This window comes from Peromyscus eremicus, chromosome X (assembly GCF_949786415.1).
Source record: "Peromyscus eremicus chromosome X, PerEre_H2_v1, whole genome shotgun sequence".
Classification (NCBI taxonomy): domain Eukaryota; kingdom Metazoa; phylum Chordata; class Mammalia; order Rodentia; family Cricetidae; genus Peromyscus; species Peromyscus eremicus.
Genome location: NC_081439.1, coordinates 132,665,940 through 132,681,288, shown reverse-complemented (window position 1 = coordinate 132,681,288; position 15,349 = coordinate 132,665,940). Strand labels below are relative to the sequence as shown.

Here is a 15,349-nt window from a genome sequence, read left to right as displayed (position 1 = left end):
TTTTTTTTTGGGGGGGGGGTTTGCACGGGTGCAACTCGGATTGGTTTATTTTTTATCTCTGTTCTCTTTTAATTGAGTGAGGGTATGTAACCTTTGAATTTACTGGTTGGGGTTTACAATTATCATTTTGGGGGCAGTCTGGTACAAGTCCCAGGCTTTGTCCTTGAGCTGCCATGGGGGTGGGCTGGCCTAGCACGTACTGACTGTGGGGGCTGGCTCAGGGGTCTAGGCTCTGTTTTTGACTCATGCACATAACTCTAAGTTGGTGAGGGGTCCCAGACAGTAAACATCTGGCTGAACCTTGAGCAGTCAGAGTACGTGCAGAAAAGGAGCTACTGCAAGGACTATGTCTTTTGTTCACGGCCCTTCCAGAGACTGTTTGCTCAGTCTCAGGAAACTGAAATTGAGGCCTGATCTCTGAGAGAAGACTGAGCAGCCTGTTATGGCATCTGCTTGGTCCTTTCAGAGCTAATCACAGGTGGTCCCCATACTAATATCTTCAGGTAATTCTAGTTTTTGTCCTTTTGAAAAAGTTAAAGGCTTTAGTTTTTAAGTTTAAGAGAGCTTTTGAGAAAGATTAAGGCTTTTTAAAGATTTTTCCCAAAAATTTTTTCAAGAAAAGCTTTTAGTTTAAGAGAAAGATTTTTTCCCCCAAGAGAGAAAGACCAACTTTTCCCAAAACTTCCCAACTTTAAACTTTTTGGCTTTTTACACCCGCATTTTTGCCTCAGGGAGAAAATACTTTCTCGTGCTGCTTGGACTTAGCATTTCAGCTGTCCCCAGGACAAAAGCTTCCATAGGAAACTTTTTCTTCCCCATAAACTCAAAGAAGTGCTTTTTTACTACCTGTAAAGCCCAAAGAAAGATTTTTCCCCCAGTTTGCATTCATAGCCCCCAAAGTTAGAAAATTGAAGAGTTTTTCTGTCTAGTTGCCTTACTTATTTTTTTTCTACACGATCTTACACTTCTAAGTTTTTCCTACACTATATTACTACCCTATACCTTATACTTATTTTTCACAGATAGAAATTGAGAAAGGGATAGAAGATTTTGACAGAAGAGAATTGTGCTGCAGCATCGGACATCCTTCCAGTCTGTTTTCCTTTTCTCTTGAGGATAAAACCCCTGCCCCTCAATAATATATATAAAATATATGTATATTCCATAACACTGGCATGCCTTTCCACTGGCAGGGCTGACTCAGCACTTTCGCCAAAAACTCTGTAATAAAACTATTATTTTCCTTTTTCTTTTGTCCCTATTACTTTGTCTTTAGTCCCTGTTCATTTGTCTTTAGTTCCCCCTTTTTTTCTTTAGTTCTTTTTTCTTTAGTCTCTGTTCATGGCGCCATTCTATGGGGCGTTTACCCACCAACCCCACAGCTCCCCAGAGTTATCTTGAGTGCGAGCAGCAGGAAATATTAGATAGAAGGATTTATATTGCAAAGATAAACAGAAAATAAAGGATAGCCTTGAGAGGGCCTGGAACCTATTCCAAAGGGCCCTGACTGTCTCTGCCCCAGGGTATTTATAGACGCCAAGGGGTGGAGCAAAAGACCTCCCCCCAGCACAGCAAGTGCAGACCATCTCAGACACCTGCACTCAGGCCTGTGGTCCTAATCATCCTCTCTATGTGGACCTGCTGGGTAAAGCCACAAGGAACATGAAAATGGCCTCCCACACAGTGTACAAATATCCCACAGCACATTCTTCAGTTGAGGGACATCTAGGCTGTTTCCAATTTCTGGCTATTATGAATAAAGCCACTGTGAACATTGTTGAGCAAGTGTCCTTATCATAGGATGGAGTGTCTTTTGGATATATGCTCAAGAGTGGTATAGCTGGGTCTTGAGGTAGACCAATTCCCAATTTTCTGAGTAATTGCCATATTGATTTCCATAGTGGCTATACAAGTTTGCACTCCCACCAGTAAGGGAGAAGTGTTCCCCTTGCTCAATATCCTCACCACCATGAACTATTACTTAAGATGGAATCTCAAAGTCGTTTTGATTTGCATTTCCCTGATGTCTAAGGATATTGGACATTTAGTGTTTCTCAGTCTTTTGAGAATACTCTTGAGAATTCTGTTTAAATATGTATCCCACTTTTAATTGGATTGTTTGAATTTTTGATGTCTAAAGTTCTTTATATATTTTGGATGTTAGAGGTATCCAATGTGGAGTTGATGAAAATCATTTCCAATTCTGTAGGCTGCCATTTTGTCCTATTGTCAGTGTCCTTTGCCTTAAGGTTTTCAGTTTCATGAGGTCTCATTTATTCATTCTTGATCTTAGTGCTTGCCCTATTGGTGTTCTGCTTAGGAAGTTGTCTCCTGTGCCAACACATTCAAAGCTATTCTCCACCTTCTATTCTATCAGGTTCAGTGTATCCGGTTTTATGTTGAGGTCTTTGATCCACTTACACTGAGTTTTTTGTGGGGTGATAAACATGGATCTATTTGCATTCTTCTACATGCACTCATCCAGTTAGAATAGCACCATTTGTTGAAGATGCTTTCTTTTTCCACTGTGTATTTCTGGTTTCTTCATCAAAAATCAGATGTCCATACGCATATAGATTTATGTCTGGGTCTTTGATTTGATTCCCTTGATCAACCTGTCTGTTTTTATGCCAGTACCATGTGGTTGTTATTACTATAACTCTGTAGCACAACTTGGAAATCAGGGATGGTGATATCTCTGGAAGTTCTTTTATTGTTCAAAAAGATTGTTTTAGCTATCCTGGGTTTTTTGTTTTTGCTGTTTGTTGTTTTTCCATATGAAATTGAGTATTATCCTTTCAAGGTCTGTAAAGAATTGTGTTGGAATTTTGATGGGGATTGTATTGAATCTGTAGACTGCTTTTGGTAGGATGGCCATTTTTACTATGTTAATCCTACCTATCTCTGAGCAGAGGCGATTTTTCCATCTTCTGTTATCTTCTTCAATTTCTTTCTTCAAAGACTTGAAGTCTTTCACTTGCTTGGTTAGGGTTACCCCAAGATATTTTATATTGTTTATGGCTATTATGAAAGGTATTATTTCCCTGATTTCTTTTTCAGTCTGTTTGTCATTTGGATACAGGAGGGTTACTGATTTTTTTTTTTTACATAATCTTGTATCCAGCCACTTTGCTGGAGGTGATTATCGACTGTAGGAGTTCCAAGGTGGAATTTTTGCTGTCACTTATGATACTAGCATATCACCTGCAAATAGTGATACGTTGACTTCTTCCTTTCCAGTTTGCATCCCCTTGATCTCTTTCAGTTGTCTTATTGCTCTAGCTAGAACTTTGAGTACTATATTGAATAGATATGGAAAGAGTGGACAGCCTTGTTTTGTTCCTGATATTGGTGGAATTGCTTTGAGTTTCTCCATTTAAATTGATGTTGGCTATAGGCTTGCTGTATGTTGCCTTTATTATGCTTAGGTATGTTCCTTGTATCCCTGATCCCTCCAATACTTTTATCATGAAGGGATGTTGGATTTTGTCAAAGGCCTTTTCACTATCCAATGAGATGATCATGTTTGGTTTTTTTTTCTTTCAGTTTGTTTATGTGGTAGATTACATTGGCTGATTCTCATGTTGAACCAACCCTGAATCTGTGGGATTTAATTGATCATGGTGGAAAATCTATTTTATTAGATATTAGAATGGCTATACCAGCTTGCTTCTTGGGTCCATTTGCTTAGAAAATCTTTTTCCAACCCTTTACTCTGAGGCAATGTCTATCTTTAATGTTAAAGGTGTTTTTCTTATATGCAGCAGGATGGATCGTGTTTCACATCCATTGTGTTAGTTTGTGTCTTTTTATTGAGGAATTGAGTCCATTGGTATTGAAAGATATCAATGACCAAAGACTGTAATTCCTGTTATTTTGCTGTTGTAGTGGTAGGGGTGGTACTGGTGGTGGTGTGTTCCTTCTTTTGGTTTTGCTGGTGTGAGATTGTTTATTTCCTGTGTTTTCATGGGTGTAGTTAACTTCCTTGGGTTGAAGTTTTCTTTCTAGTATCTTCTGCAGGGCTGGATTGTAGATAGATATTTTTTAAATTTGACTTTGTCATGGAATATCTTGTTTTCTCTGTCTATAGTGACTGAAAGTTTTGCTGGTTATAGTAATCTGGACTGGCATCTGTGGTCTATTAGAGTCAGCTGTAAAATGAATCTTAAATGGTCTTATTAATAAAAAAAAAAAAAAAACAGAGCCAGATATTGGGGAAAATGCTGAAAGATCAGAGAAGCGGAACAAGCCACAGCCAACCTCACCTTGATAACTCCTCAGCCAATCCTGTTTCCACGAATCCTCAATCTGAAAGCTTCTGAGTCCTTACCCCTGAGGGTCTCAGTTGAACTGCTGTTCAAAGCCTCTAGTTCCTGGTCCTCACGGCTTATACACCTTTCGCTTCTTGCCATCACTTCCTGGAATTAAAGGTGTGTGTCTTTCCCAAGCAAGACATGAGATCTCAAATCCTGGGATTAAAGGTGTGTGCCACCACTACCTGGCTCTATTTCTAGTGTGACGTTGAGCTCACAGAGATCCAGATGGACCTCTGCCTCCCGAGAGATGGGATTAAAGGCATGTGCCATCCACTGTCTGGCCTCTATGTCTAATCTAGTGGCTGTTCTGTTCTCTGACCCCAGATAAGTTTTATTAGGGTACACAATATATTGGAGGGCACAATATATTGGGGGGCACACTATATCACCACAGTCAGCAGCACATCTGTCCAGGCCCTTCTGGCTTTTAGAGTCTCCACTGATAAGTTGGGTGTAATTCTAATAGCTCTACCTTTATATGTTACTTGGCCTTTTCTTTTGCAGCTTTTAATAATGAAAACTGAGCCCATAGATTTGAAAAAGAGCAAGGATGTGTATATGAGGTTTGGAGGGATGAAAGGGAATGGGAAATGATGTAATTATATTATCTCAAAAAGGAAACAATTTAGAAATAATAAAAATAACAAATTCTATGGGGCTAGAGGGGTTCAGCAGTTACAAGTATTTGCTCTTTCAGAGGACTCAAGTTTATTTTCCAGCATCTATTCCAGGCAGCTCACAACTCTCTAGAACTCCTGCTCCAAGGAATCTGATCCTCCAGCATCTGCAAGCACCTGTACTCATGTGCACATACCTCATACAACACACACACACATATGCATAATTCAAAACAATTTAGAAATATTTTAATGACAAATCCAAGGTCTCACCCTACTAAACCCTCATTAAATCTTTGTTTAAGCTGTTTCTTAGCTGAATTCTTCCCTTTAAGATAATAAACACGGAGTGAAATTCTGGCTCAGTAACAATATTAGTAATTATGTGACTACTTCTTTTTCTGCTGGCAGTCATTTTGAGTTTTTTCCCTAGTGTAGCTAAATGTGTCTCAGTTATTCTTTGAGAGCTTCCTTATATTTCTGAGACAAGATGCTTTGGCTCATTCATCTTGTGCTTTCTCTGCCCTAACCCTGGAACCTGTCAATTCTCTGGTAAACCCCCTTCTCTTAGAATGTTACAAAATCTGATCTTCTATAGCTCAGAACCCCTAGTTTGTATCTTCAGCTGTGAAGTCTCCCCATTAATGTACTGATTCCCAGATAGTATAATTATCTTTTACTCTAGCTCAGATATAATAACTCACAATCTCTGTGACTCTGCCCTTTTATAGCTACAATGGCCCCCACACAGTGTTCAGCAATCCTCTATCAGTGTTTCTCAACTTTCCTATGCTGCAACCCTTTAATACAGTTCCTCATGTTGTGGGGACACCCAACCATAAAATTATTTTCGTTGTTACCTAACTATAATTTTGCTATTGTCATGAATTGTAGTGTAAATATCTGATATACAGGATATCTGATATGTGACCCCTGTGAAAGGTTCATTCACTCCCCCCAAAGGTGTCTTGACCCAAAGTCTGAGAACCACTGCTCTAGATAGTGGTGATGTAACTCAGCCCATTGTGACACTGTAACCCATCCTGAACTCTTCTTTCAGTCACACAAATATTTAAAGCAAGTCTTCTTACCTTTTCCACACTTGGACCCCTTTTCCATTAATATATTTACTCTTCAGAATCTATCAGGCTACCAAGACACTGTCATTCTTGTTGAGTTTGCCTTTCTCTCACAGGTCTCTGAATCCTCCAAATCTTTCTCAGGCAGGACACTGCTATGCTCAGCAAGGAACCATTCTTCATACCAGTCCAACTCTTTTCCCAGTGTTCATGCTGTCCCCTGAGGTTCACAGACGTAAGGGCTTTGAGAAGCACAAGCACAAGGGACAGAGTTGGGAGAGACTGGCAGGAAAGTCTGCAGAGTTGTTATTTTTCCTAATGATCTCATATTCATATCCAGTGGTGACTTCAGGTAGCAGCTATCTTCCTTGCAAATGTCCAAGATCTTTGATAGTTTTCTGTGTGTCTTATGTTATATTAGTGTATGTGCACATGTGTGGAGGTTCTGCACACATGCAGGGGTCAGAAGAAGACGCCAGGTGTCCTGCTCTATCATCTCCTCCTTATTCCCTTCAGACAGGGTCTCTTACTGAACCTGGAGCTAGCCTGGCAGTCAGCAAGCCCCAGCCAACCCCATCTCAGCCTTCTACAGTTCTGGGGTTCAAGACAAATGTAGCCATACTCAGCTTTTCCCATGGGTGGTGAGGATTCAAACTCAGGTGTACATGCTTATGTAGCAAGTGTTCTTACCCACTGAGCCATCTCCCCAGCCTCTCTTGTTTTCTTTTCTAAGGTATCTCAGATTTGGTCCAGTGAGATGACTTGGCAGATAAAGGTGCTTATCATATAAGCCTAACACATTCAAAATAAATAATTTTGGGCTGACATGACAGCTCAATAGGTAGACACTTGTCTCCAGTCCCAATGACCTAAGTTCAATCCCCAAGACGCACATGATGGAAGAGAACCAACTCCACAAGTGGCCTTCTGACCTCCACACACATGCCATGTTGTGCCTATGTGCACACATAAAGGTCATTTTTTTAAAATGTCTCTTTTACCTTGAGTAGATCACATCTCATCCCTAAAATAAGTAATTTCTCAAAGAGGCTCTGATTTCCTTCAGTAGGAATATTTCCAAGGAAATCTTTTTGTTTTGTTTTCATTTAATTTTTTTAACTATGCTACAATAAAACTTTGAATATTTTAAATATTTGAATTTATATATAGTCTATACTGGGCCAGCAAGATGGCTCAGTGGGTAAAGGTACATCCTATTAAGGCTGACAACCTGAGTTAGATCTCCAGGGCCCACAAGATGGAGGAAAAATCTGACTCCCTCAAGTTTGTCTCTGACCTGTAAATATATACATACACACAGAGTATATATATATATATATATATATATATATATATATATATATATGTGTGTGTGTGTGTGTGTGTGTGTGTGTGTGTGTGTGTGTACATATACATATATATACATACAAGGTGCCAGCTGCTATTGTGTTACTCTTGCTTTGAGGCCATTTCAAGATAAGAAAAACAATGCCTATTTTTTCAAAAAGAAAAATAAATCAAGTTCATGCTAATATTTCAAACTCAAAAAAGTTTTTTACTTTGTGTTTATTGTCACTTTCTTTAGTTTCTTATTCCTTACAGGTTTCCAAACTTTTTTCTTCAAATATTTTTTGCAGTACTTGAGACAGAAACCAAGTGTATGCAAGTGTTCTATCACTAAGCCCCATCCTCAGACTCTTTTAACTTTTTTTATTTTTATTTTATGTGCACTGTTGTTTTGCCTGCCAAGTATGTATATATAAGGGTATTAGATCCCTGGAGCTGGAGTCAGACAGTTGTGAGCTGCCATGTGGATGCTGGGAATTGAACCCAGGTCCTCTTGAAGAGCAGTCAGTGCTCTTAACCACTGAGCCATCTCTCCAGTCCCTCTTAACATTTTTTTTAAATTTTATGTTATATTTATTAATGTTACATTTATTGAGAGGGCATATGTGGAAATCAGAGTCCTCATTCAACCATGTGTCCTGAGGATTAAACTCGGGTAGTCAAGCTTGGCAGCAAGCACCTTTACTCACTGAGCCATCTGACTGGGCCTCTTTTCTTTAGACAAAAGTCTGCACTGTAGAAACTTCGGTTTATGAGCATCTCACCTCATTGTGAACTTAGTTTTACTGGATTTGCTGCTGCTGTTTAATATTGGGCTTTGTCCATGCAGTGACTATTTTGCAGTGCTTGCTAGAGATACACAGCCCTTCACGCCACCTGCCAGCAACCCCTGAATTTGGGGTAAGGCCTTACTTCTAGGTCTGATAGACATGTGTCTACCATGGCTCTGCCAGACTGACAAATCAAATTCCAACCCCAGTCCTGATCCTGGGACACTTGGCACCAGTGGAATCTCTAAAAAGCTGCTATGCCTAGGGGTCCCTGCTTCCCCACTGGCCAGTATCTACCATAATTGGCCGCCTAATTCTGTTCCTCTGATGATGCAGTAGTGTCTACCTGTTGCCCAGCCTTCCAGGACCATGTTGGTTGAGAGGCAGCTGCTAGTCTTCAGTTAGTTCCAACCCTGGGCCTCTGAAGAAAGGACATGGTATGATCATTCTATTTCATGAGACAAAGTCAATCATACATGCCCCACCTCCAGCTCTGCCTTTCTAGTTAGTGGAACAGCACCAAGAGTCCATCAATAGGTCACATGTCAAACAACTTCAAATGCGAATATTCAACTCTTTCTGTATCTTCATCTGCATTGTCAAAAGGTTCTGGGAAAATGCACAGAGCTTAGATAACATTTTAAATGCCAGTTTTATTGTAACCTAATCCATATACAACACGTCAATCTAAAGTGAACAATTTAATGGTTTGCAGCATATTCACAGATGTGTAAGCATCACTGTGACTATTTTCAGAACATCCCTATTTCCACCAAAGAACCTTATGCCCACAAACTATCACTCTCTCCTCACCCCACTCATCTCCAGGGATTCATTCACCAACTGACTTTTTGTTTGTATTATAAGAGAGAATCTTGCTATGCAGCCTAGGCTAGCCTAGAACTCATTAGCATCCTGCTTCAACTTCTAATACATGCTCTACCACAGATAGGTCCAACAGACTTTTTCCAGCACTCAAAACCTATTGGAAAATCTAGACGTGGGTCTAAACTGAAATTGATTTGCAGTTTTGCAGATGAGGAAGCCAAGGCTCAGGGATTTCATTAATGTCCAGACTGGGACTTGTCCATATAACCTCAGACTAGGTTTCCTGAACTATATATTATGAAGGTCACATGATCCATCCTTCCAAATCCTGTTTTTCTTATCTGAAACCAAGTCTTGCTTTATAGCAAAAGCTGGCCCCAAACTCATGGTACTTTCCCTGCCTCTTCCTCTCAAGTGCCAGAATTGTGTGTACCACTTATGCCCAGATACCCATTCAAATTCTGAACAAAATGAAAAATGCTAGTCAGGTGCTGTGGGATAATGCTTTTGTACACTGGTTTAATAAAACGCTGATTGGCCAGTAGTCAGTCAGGAAGTATAGGTGGGGCAAGCAGATGAGGAGAATTCTGGGAAGAGAAAGAGCTGAGTCAGGAGTCACCAGCCAGACACAGAGGAAGCAAGTTGACAGGACAGAACTGAGAAAAGGTACCAAGCCACATGGCTAAACATAGATAAGAATATTGGGTTAATTTAAGTGTAAGAGCTAGTCAGTAATAAGCCTGAGCTAGTGGCCAACCAGTTATAATTAATATAAGCTTCTGAGTGATTATTCTATAAGCAGCTGCAGGTCCGCATGGGGCCAGGCGGGACCTGAGAAATCCTCTGGCTACAGTCAGGCATAGTGGAACATATTTGTAATCTTAGAAGTGGCTGAGGCAAAAGGATGGCTGCAAGTTCAAGGCCATCCTGGATTACATAGTAAGTTCCAAGCTAGGCAGGGCTACAGAATAGGTCTGTCAGAGAGAGAGGTAGGGAGGTACAGAGAAAAGCTGATAAACTGGGATTGTAGCTAAGTGGTGGTATGCATGCTTAGCATGTACAAGACCCTGGGTTCCATCCTTAGCACCAAAAAAAATAAAGCTATAGTTACTATAGTTCTAAATAAATTTCTGTACTATTATTCCTAGTACATTGCTGTGGGATGGTCTGTATGGCAAATGTGTTGCTGATTAGTCAATAAATAAAACACTGATTGGCCATTGGCTAGGCAGGAAGTATAGGTGGGACAAGGAGGAGAATAAAGCTGGGAAGTGGAAGGCTGAGAGGGAGAGACACTGCCAGCCGCCACGATGACAAACAGCATGTGAAGATGCCGGTAAGCCACGAGCCATGTGGCAAGATATAGATTAATGGAAATGGATTAATTTAAGCTGTAAGAACAGTTAGCAAGAAGCCTGCCACGGCCATACAGTTTGTAACCAATATAAGTCTCTGTGTTTACTTGTTCTGAGCGGCTGCGGGACTGGCGGGTGAGAGAGATTTGTCCTGACTGTGGGTCAGGCAGGAAAACTCTAGCTACAGTACATTAATATAATAACTTCTATAAGTTTCCAATTATGGTGAGAGGTGATGTCTGTGAAAATACTGGCAGGAGAATCCTGATGTCATGTCAGACAAGCTCAGCCATCAGTAAACACAGAGTATCCCTAAGCTGAGCTCCTATATAGTGTTACTAAATTGGATTGACAAGGCTTCTGTCTCCCTCTAGTGGGAAGAAACAACAGAATAGAAAAGGTCAGTGGTTTTGATGTAAGTTAAAACAAGGTAATGTAATTTACATTTAGATCTGAATGACAAAAAGAAATCAACTGTGCAGATTAGGGGACAGAGCCTTCTCAGCAAAGGAGACAACAGAGGCAAAGGCCTTAAGACACAGAATTGCTAGTGGGTTTGAGGAAAGGAAAAAGGGCCAGCATGGAATGGCTGGGCTTTTAGAGAAGATGACATGAAGTTAGAGCAACACAAGGCTAAGAAAGGAGTTTAGACCCTGAAGCAACAGAAAATCAGTGGAGGACATTAAGCAAAGTGAAAATAGATTTACCAGATCACTCTGGTTACTGGTAAGCAATAGATAATGAAAAGCCTACAGTCTCAATGTGAAACCACCCCTAACAGTCAAGGCAAGATGAGAGGACCTAGGACATCTCACACTGAGCTTGGGTGGATCAGAACTGAACACTGAACTGTTTCTCTCGCAACTCTGATGTCCCTTTCCCTAGTCCTCCCAGTGGTAGACAGATGGCCCAGGTACCCAGGTGTGAAGCCAAAGTCCAGTAGTCACTAGATGCCTCTTCCTCTCTCCTCCATATCTATGGCCACAGCTCCATACCCCAAACCCTCATGCTGTTCTATCTCTGCAGATCAGCTCTTTCCATCACTGTCACAAGATACTGAACAAAATATCCACCTTTGGTTGACACTGGTGTGCTTATAAAAAGGAAACACACAAAGTGACCATGTGACAAAAGTGGCAGAGGCAGAGATGCGGGTCCAACTAGAAAGCACTAAGAATTGCTGGGACCTGCTACACAGTGTGAGAGGGGCCTTTAATGGGTTATCTCTTATGAGGATCCCACTCTGCCCACACTTATCTCAGATGCCTGCCATGCAGAACAGGGGGACAGGAAATCTCTGTTGCCTAAGACCCCAATGTGTGGTACTTTGTTGCTGTAGTCACAGGAAATCCAGGCCCCATGTTAGTTGACTGACTTGGCCCCTTGCACCACTCTGTTGTGTCAACAATGAGCTTTCCTCAGTCATAGGCAGAGGAAACCTCAAAGCTGTGTGTAACAGCTACTTCCTATATAATGCATAAGAATTAAAGGCATAGAAATAGCACAAAAGAAAAACTTTGTTACTGGCAACTCTACCCCTACATCCACCAAGTGAGGACAGGGTACATGCTTGCAGGTCTTACTTCTTTATTTTACATTTTATACATAACTTAAGTCTCTGGCTTTTTTATACCATACTACAGAGAATGTTCCATGTAACAAAATGTTCAAGATGCTGGCTATGCAGGCCTGTGTCATCAGGTATATGGCCAATTTCATCACAGCTTTTGGTGGTAACAAATGACAGTGCCATGAGAGGCACTCCAATGAAGTAGTCACTGTGAGAACCAAGTTATCAGGTAAAGAGGGCTAAGGATATTTCCAAAGTGCTTGTTCTATCTCATCAAACACCCCCACACACACCTTGAAAGGGGAAATGCCACAAGGTCTCATTATGCCTGAAGGTGTCTCACACACAGGGCTGAAATTGTTCCTATTTTGACATCATCTCTACTGACAATCTGTGGCTGCATTCCTGCTGAGCTACTCCTTATCATTTGTTACTGCAGTGAGTGAAGTACTCTGTACTGTCTTATTGACTCTCTAGATTTCTCTTGGTCATGGGCCAACAGGAAGAACGTATAAGTAACAGTAAAAGGACTTCTGGGAAGGACATGCTTCTAGATGTCTGGAACCAGAAGCTGTATGCCAGGGGCCACAGTTCATAAAAGCCAAATAGGCTAAATCCCTTGGGGGGAAAAAACTAATAACCAGTTTTTCCAGGTCTAGTTAAGTAATTCCAGAAAAGAAAGAAACATGTCCCATGTCAGGGAAGATGGTAGAATCTCAAATCCTTGATATCTAATGTGTGGTTAATCATACACCATACTTCAAGGTAAGGAAGTGTCAAGGGCTCCCACCTTCTGAGAAGGGTACTAGGTCCCAACCATTGCCTGTGGCCACCCTCAGATTTTGTCTTGACTAGTCCATGGAGCCCAAGCCAGAATGTTTTCAAGCTCCTGGGTGATCCTGCTGTGCAACCTAGGTCACACCTGCTTTCTGAGCCCCTTTCAGGATAAAGAACTGGTCAGAAATGTACCTATGCATCTCTATTTATCCAAGAAGCATGAAGCCTATACAGTCACTGCAGGCAGTCCAACAGCTCTTTCCTGCTGCAGCCAACCTGCCTTTCTCAGTCACACCCACTGGCCCTGCTAATAGCATAGCACCTATAACAGCCTGACCTCCTCCAAATTCTGAAGCCTGGTGGTCACCATCACCCTAGAGACCAAGTCTCTCTAACAGAATTGCAAGGCTTAAAGGCACCTGCCTCTGGGCTGCATTTACTCAGGTTCTAATGATATCCCTACTCTGGGTTGTGTTAAGTCCAAACCCCTAGAACTTGAGAACATGACTTTATTTGGGAAAAGGGTCTTGGTAGATATAGTGAGGTAAGGGTCTTGAGCTGGAGATCCTCCTTAATTACCAGATAGACCTCACATCTACAATTTGGTGTTCTTAAGAGACAGAAATAGAGGAGTCCATGAGGCCCTAGAACCAGAGATTAGAGTGATGGGTCTATAAGCCAAGCAACACCAAGGACTGTCAGAAACCAAGAGCTGAGAGAAAGTCTGAAATTGATTCTCAGAAGAAACTTAACATCCTACTTCCAGACATGAGTGATTTTTTTTCTGTTTCAAGTCTCTGAGAATTTTTAGAACAGCTATAAGAAAGTCATATACCACCACAAAACTGAACTGAATCAAACCAAACCAATGGTACTACTGAAGAAAAATTAGATTAGGTATTTAAATGAAGGACTCATGAGCAAAGAATACGTCTGTTCCTTTAACATTTTCCTAAAGATCTGTTTGATAGATACCTGGGAATCAGGAAATAGAAAATTTTCTCCCCATCCCCTGAGAGTTGTGAAGAAGCCCCCAGCTCAGGCTTATTTTTTAAATCCTAATTCTACTCAGCCTTTCCACTCTTAATGGGCAAGAATCCCTGTGAATAAAAAAAGCCCAGGCAGGAATGGATTTACAGATTCCACTCAGAACCATGAAAGCTTGCAGGAGGGCAGAAAGGGTTTCGGGTCTGAGGAGTCAGCAAGGCACATCTATTGCTTTCTCAACTCCAACTTCCTTTCCTTTACTAGAATTGCAAGACTAATACCAATGACTGTAAGATCCCAGAAAATGTCTAGAACCTTGCAAAACAAGTAAAGAGTTCCCTTGTTCACAATCTGCCAGTCACTACTAAATGGTTCCCAAGACAGGACATTTGGGCTGGTGAACATGCCATCACAAACTCCTGGAGTGTGATGAAGCATGGAAACCACCATTCACACAAAACAAACAATGTGTTTCACAAAGACAAGAGCACACTGGTGCTAGAACAAAAAAAAAAGCATGTGTTTGAAATAGCCTTCTGTCAAACAACAGAGCAGTCATAACTCCAAAGCCAAAATATGAGAGTAAAGAATGGGTGTGAGTACATAAACAGCTTCTAGGTCCCAAAATATAAACACAATCAAAGTGAAACAAGGTGTGCATTTTCTGTGATAGACAAAAGCTAACCTGACTGCTGATTAAAGAGCTCCCCAAACCCCAGGAACAAATGGCAATGATGCAACAACAACAAATAAATGGATAGAAAATATGAAAATCCAAGTTCTATCAGTGGATTAAAAAGAGCCCACATACCCCATAAAAAGACACTTAAGTACCCTCTTTAGTAAAGAACAGCATGTCTAGCAGATGGCAGAAACACAAAGGTCAACCCACCTCCTCCACAGCAAGGCTGCATGCTATGTCTAAGCACATGTCCTAAAGGCACACACAGATCAGTGCACAAGTACTTTCACTGCACCGTTACTAACGGTAACAAAAAGACTTCTGAAATGTCCATCAGAAGCAACACATGTTATGGCCCTAAGTGCCACATGCCCTGGGAGGACAGCCTGCAGCTCAGGGCAAGAAAGGCAACAGCTGGAGGGAAGAAGAGCTGCACCCAGCCCTGCTTGGAGAAGGGGTGCTCCCTGAGAGCCCCTGGCCTCCATTCTAGACTCCCTATGAGAATGGGAGAAGAGGGAGGAAGAAGCCACCAGAGGCAAGTGGCTTGGGCACAGAAGAAAAGGGAAAAAACAGCCCTAACTGGGGCGGTCTACCCTAGTGGGGAACTAGCAGACCAAAGGGCTAAAGCAAGGGTCCTGCTAGGTCCTAGGGCCAGTTCTTTGACATTAAGTCCTTAATTGTGGACTATGTAGGTGAAACAGGAAAGCACAGGTTGTATAGTTCAGGACATGGTATTACAAGTGGCCTTACATCGGCTGCTCCTACTCTATGCACTCCATGACGTGTATCTGTAGAGTGTCCATATCAGGAGCCTGATACTGGCACTTGGGACAACAGAAGTCAGGTGGTTCCTCAGGAGGGCTTCTCCGCTGGTTGGGCAGGGCCAGATGAAAGGAGTGGTGAGCTGAGAAACAAGAACAGAGGCTAGCTTGGTGGGCTTCATGCACAGACTGGGTAGACCTCAATGGGAAGGATAGGCTAACAAGGTACTGAGACCTACTGATACCACCATATTTGACTA

The 15,349-nt window shown here is 41.5% G+C and overlaps 1 protein-coding gene across 3 annotated transcripts in view; it reads right to left on the bottom strand.

Annotated features, from left to right (window-relative positions):
* Positions 1 to 8,762: 8,762 nt before the first annotated feature.
* Ikbkg (inhibitor of nuclear factor kappa B kinase regulatory subunit gamma) overlaps positions 8,763 to 15,349 on the bottom strand; it is a 32,771-nt gene continuing 26,184 nt past the window's right edge. For all 3 annotated transcript variants that reach the window (XM_059249965.1, XM_059249964.1, XM_059249966.1), the window contains one exon: positions 8,763 to 15,232. In XM_059249965.1, the coding sequence (XP_059105948.1) occupies positions 15,090 to 15,232 (143 nt within the window). In that variant the 3' untranslated portion in view covers positions 8,763 to 15,089. The remainder of the gene's footprint in view (positions 15,233 to 15,349) is intronic.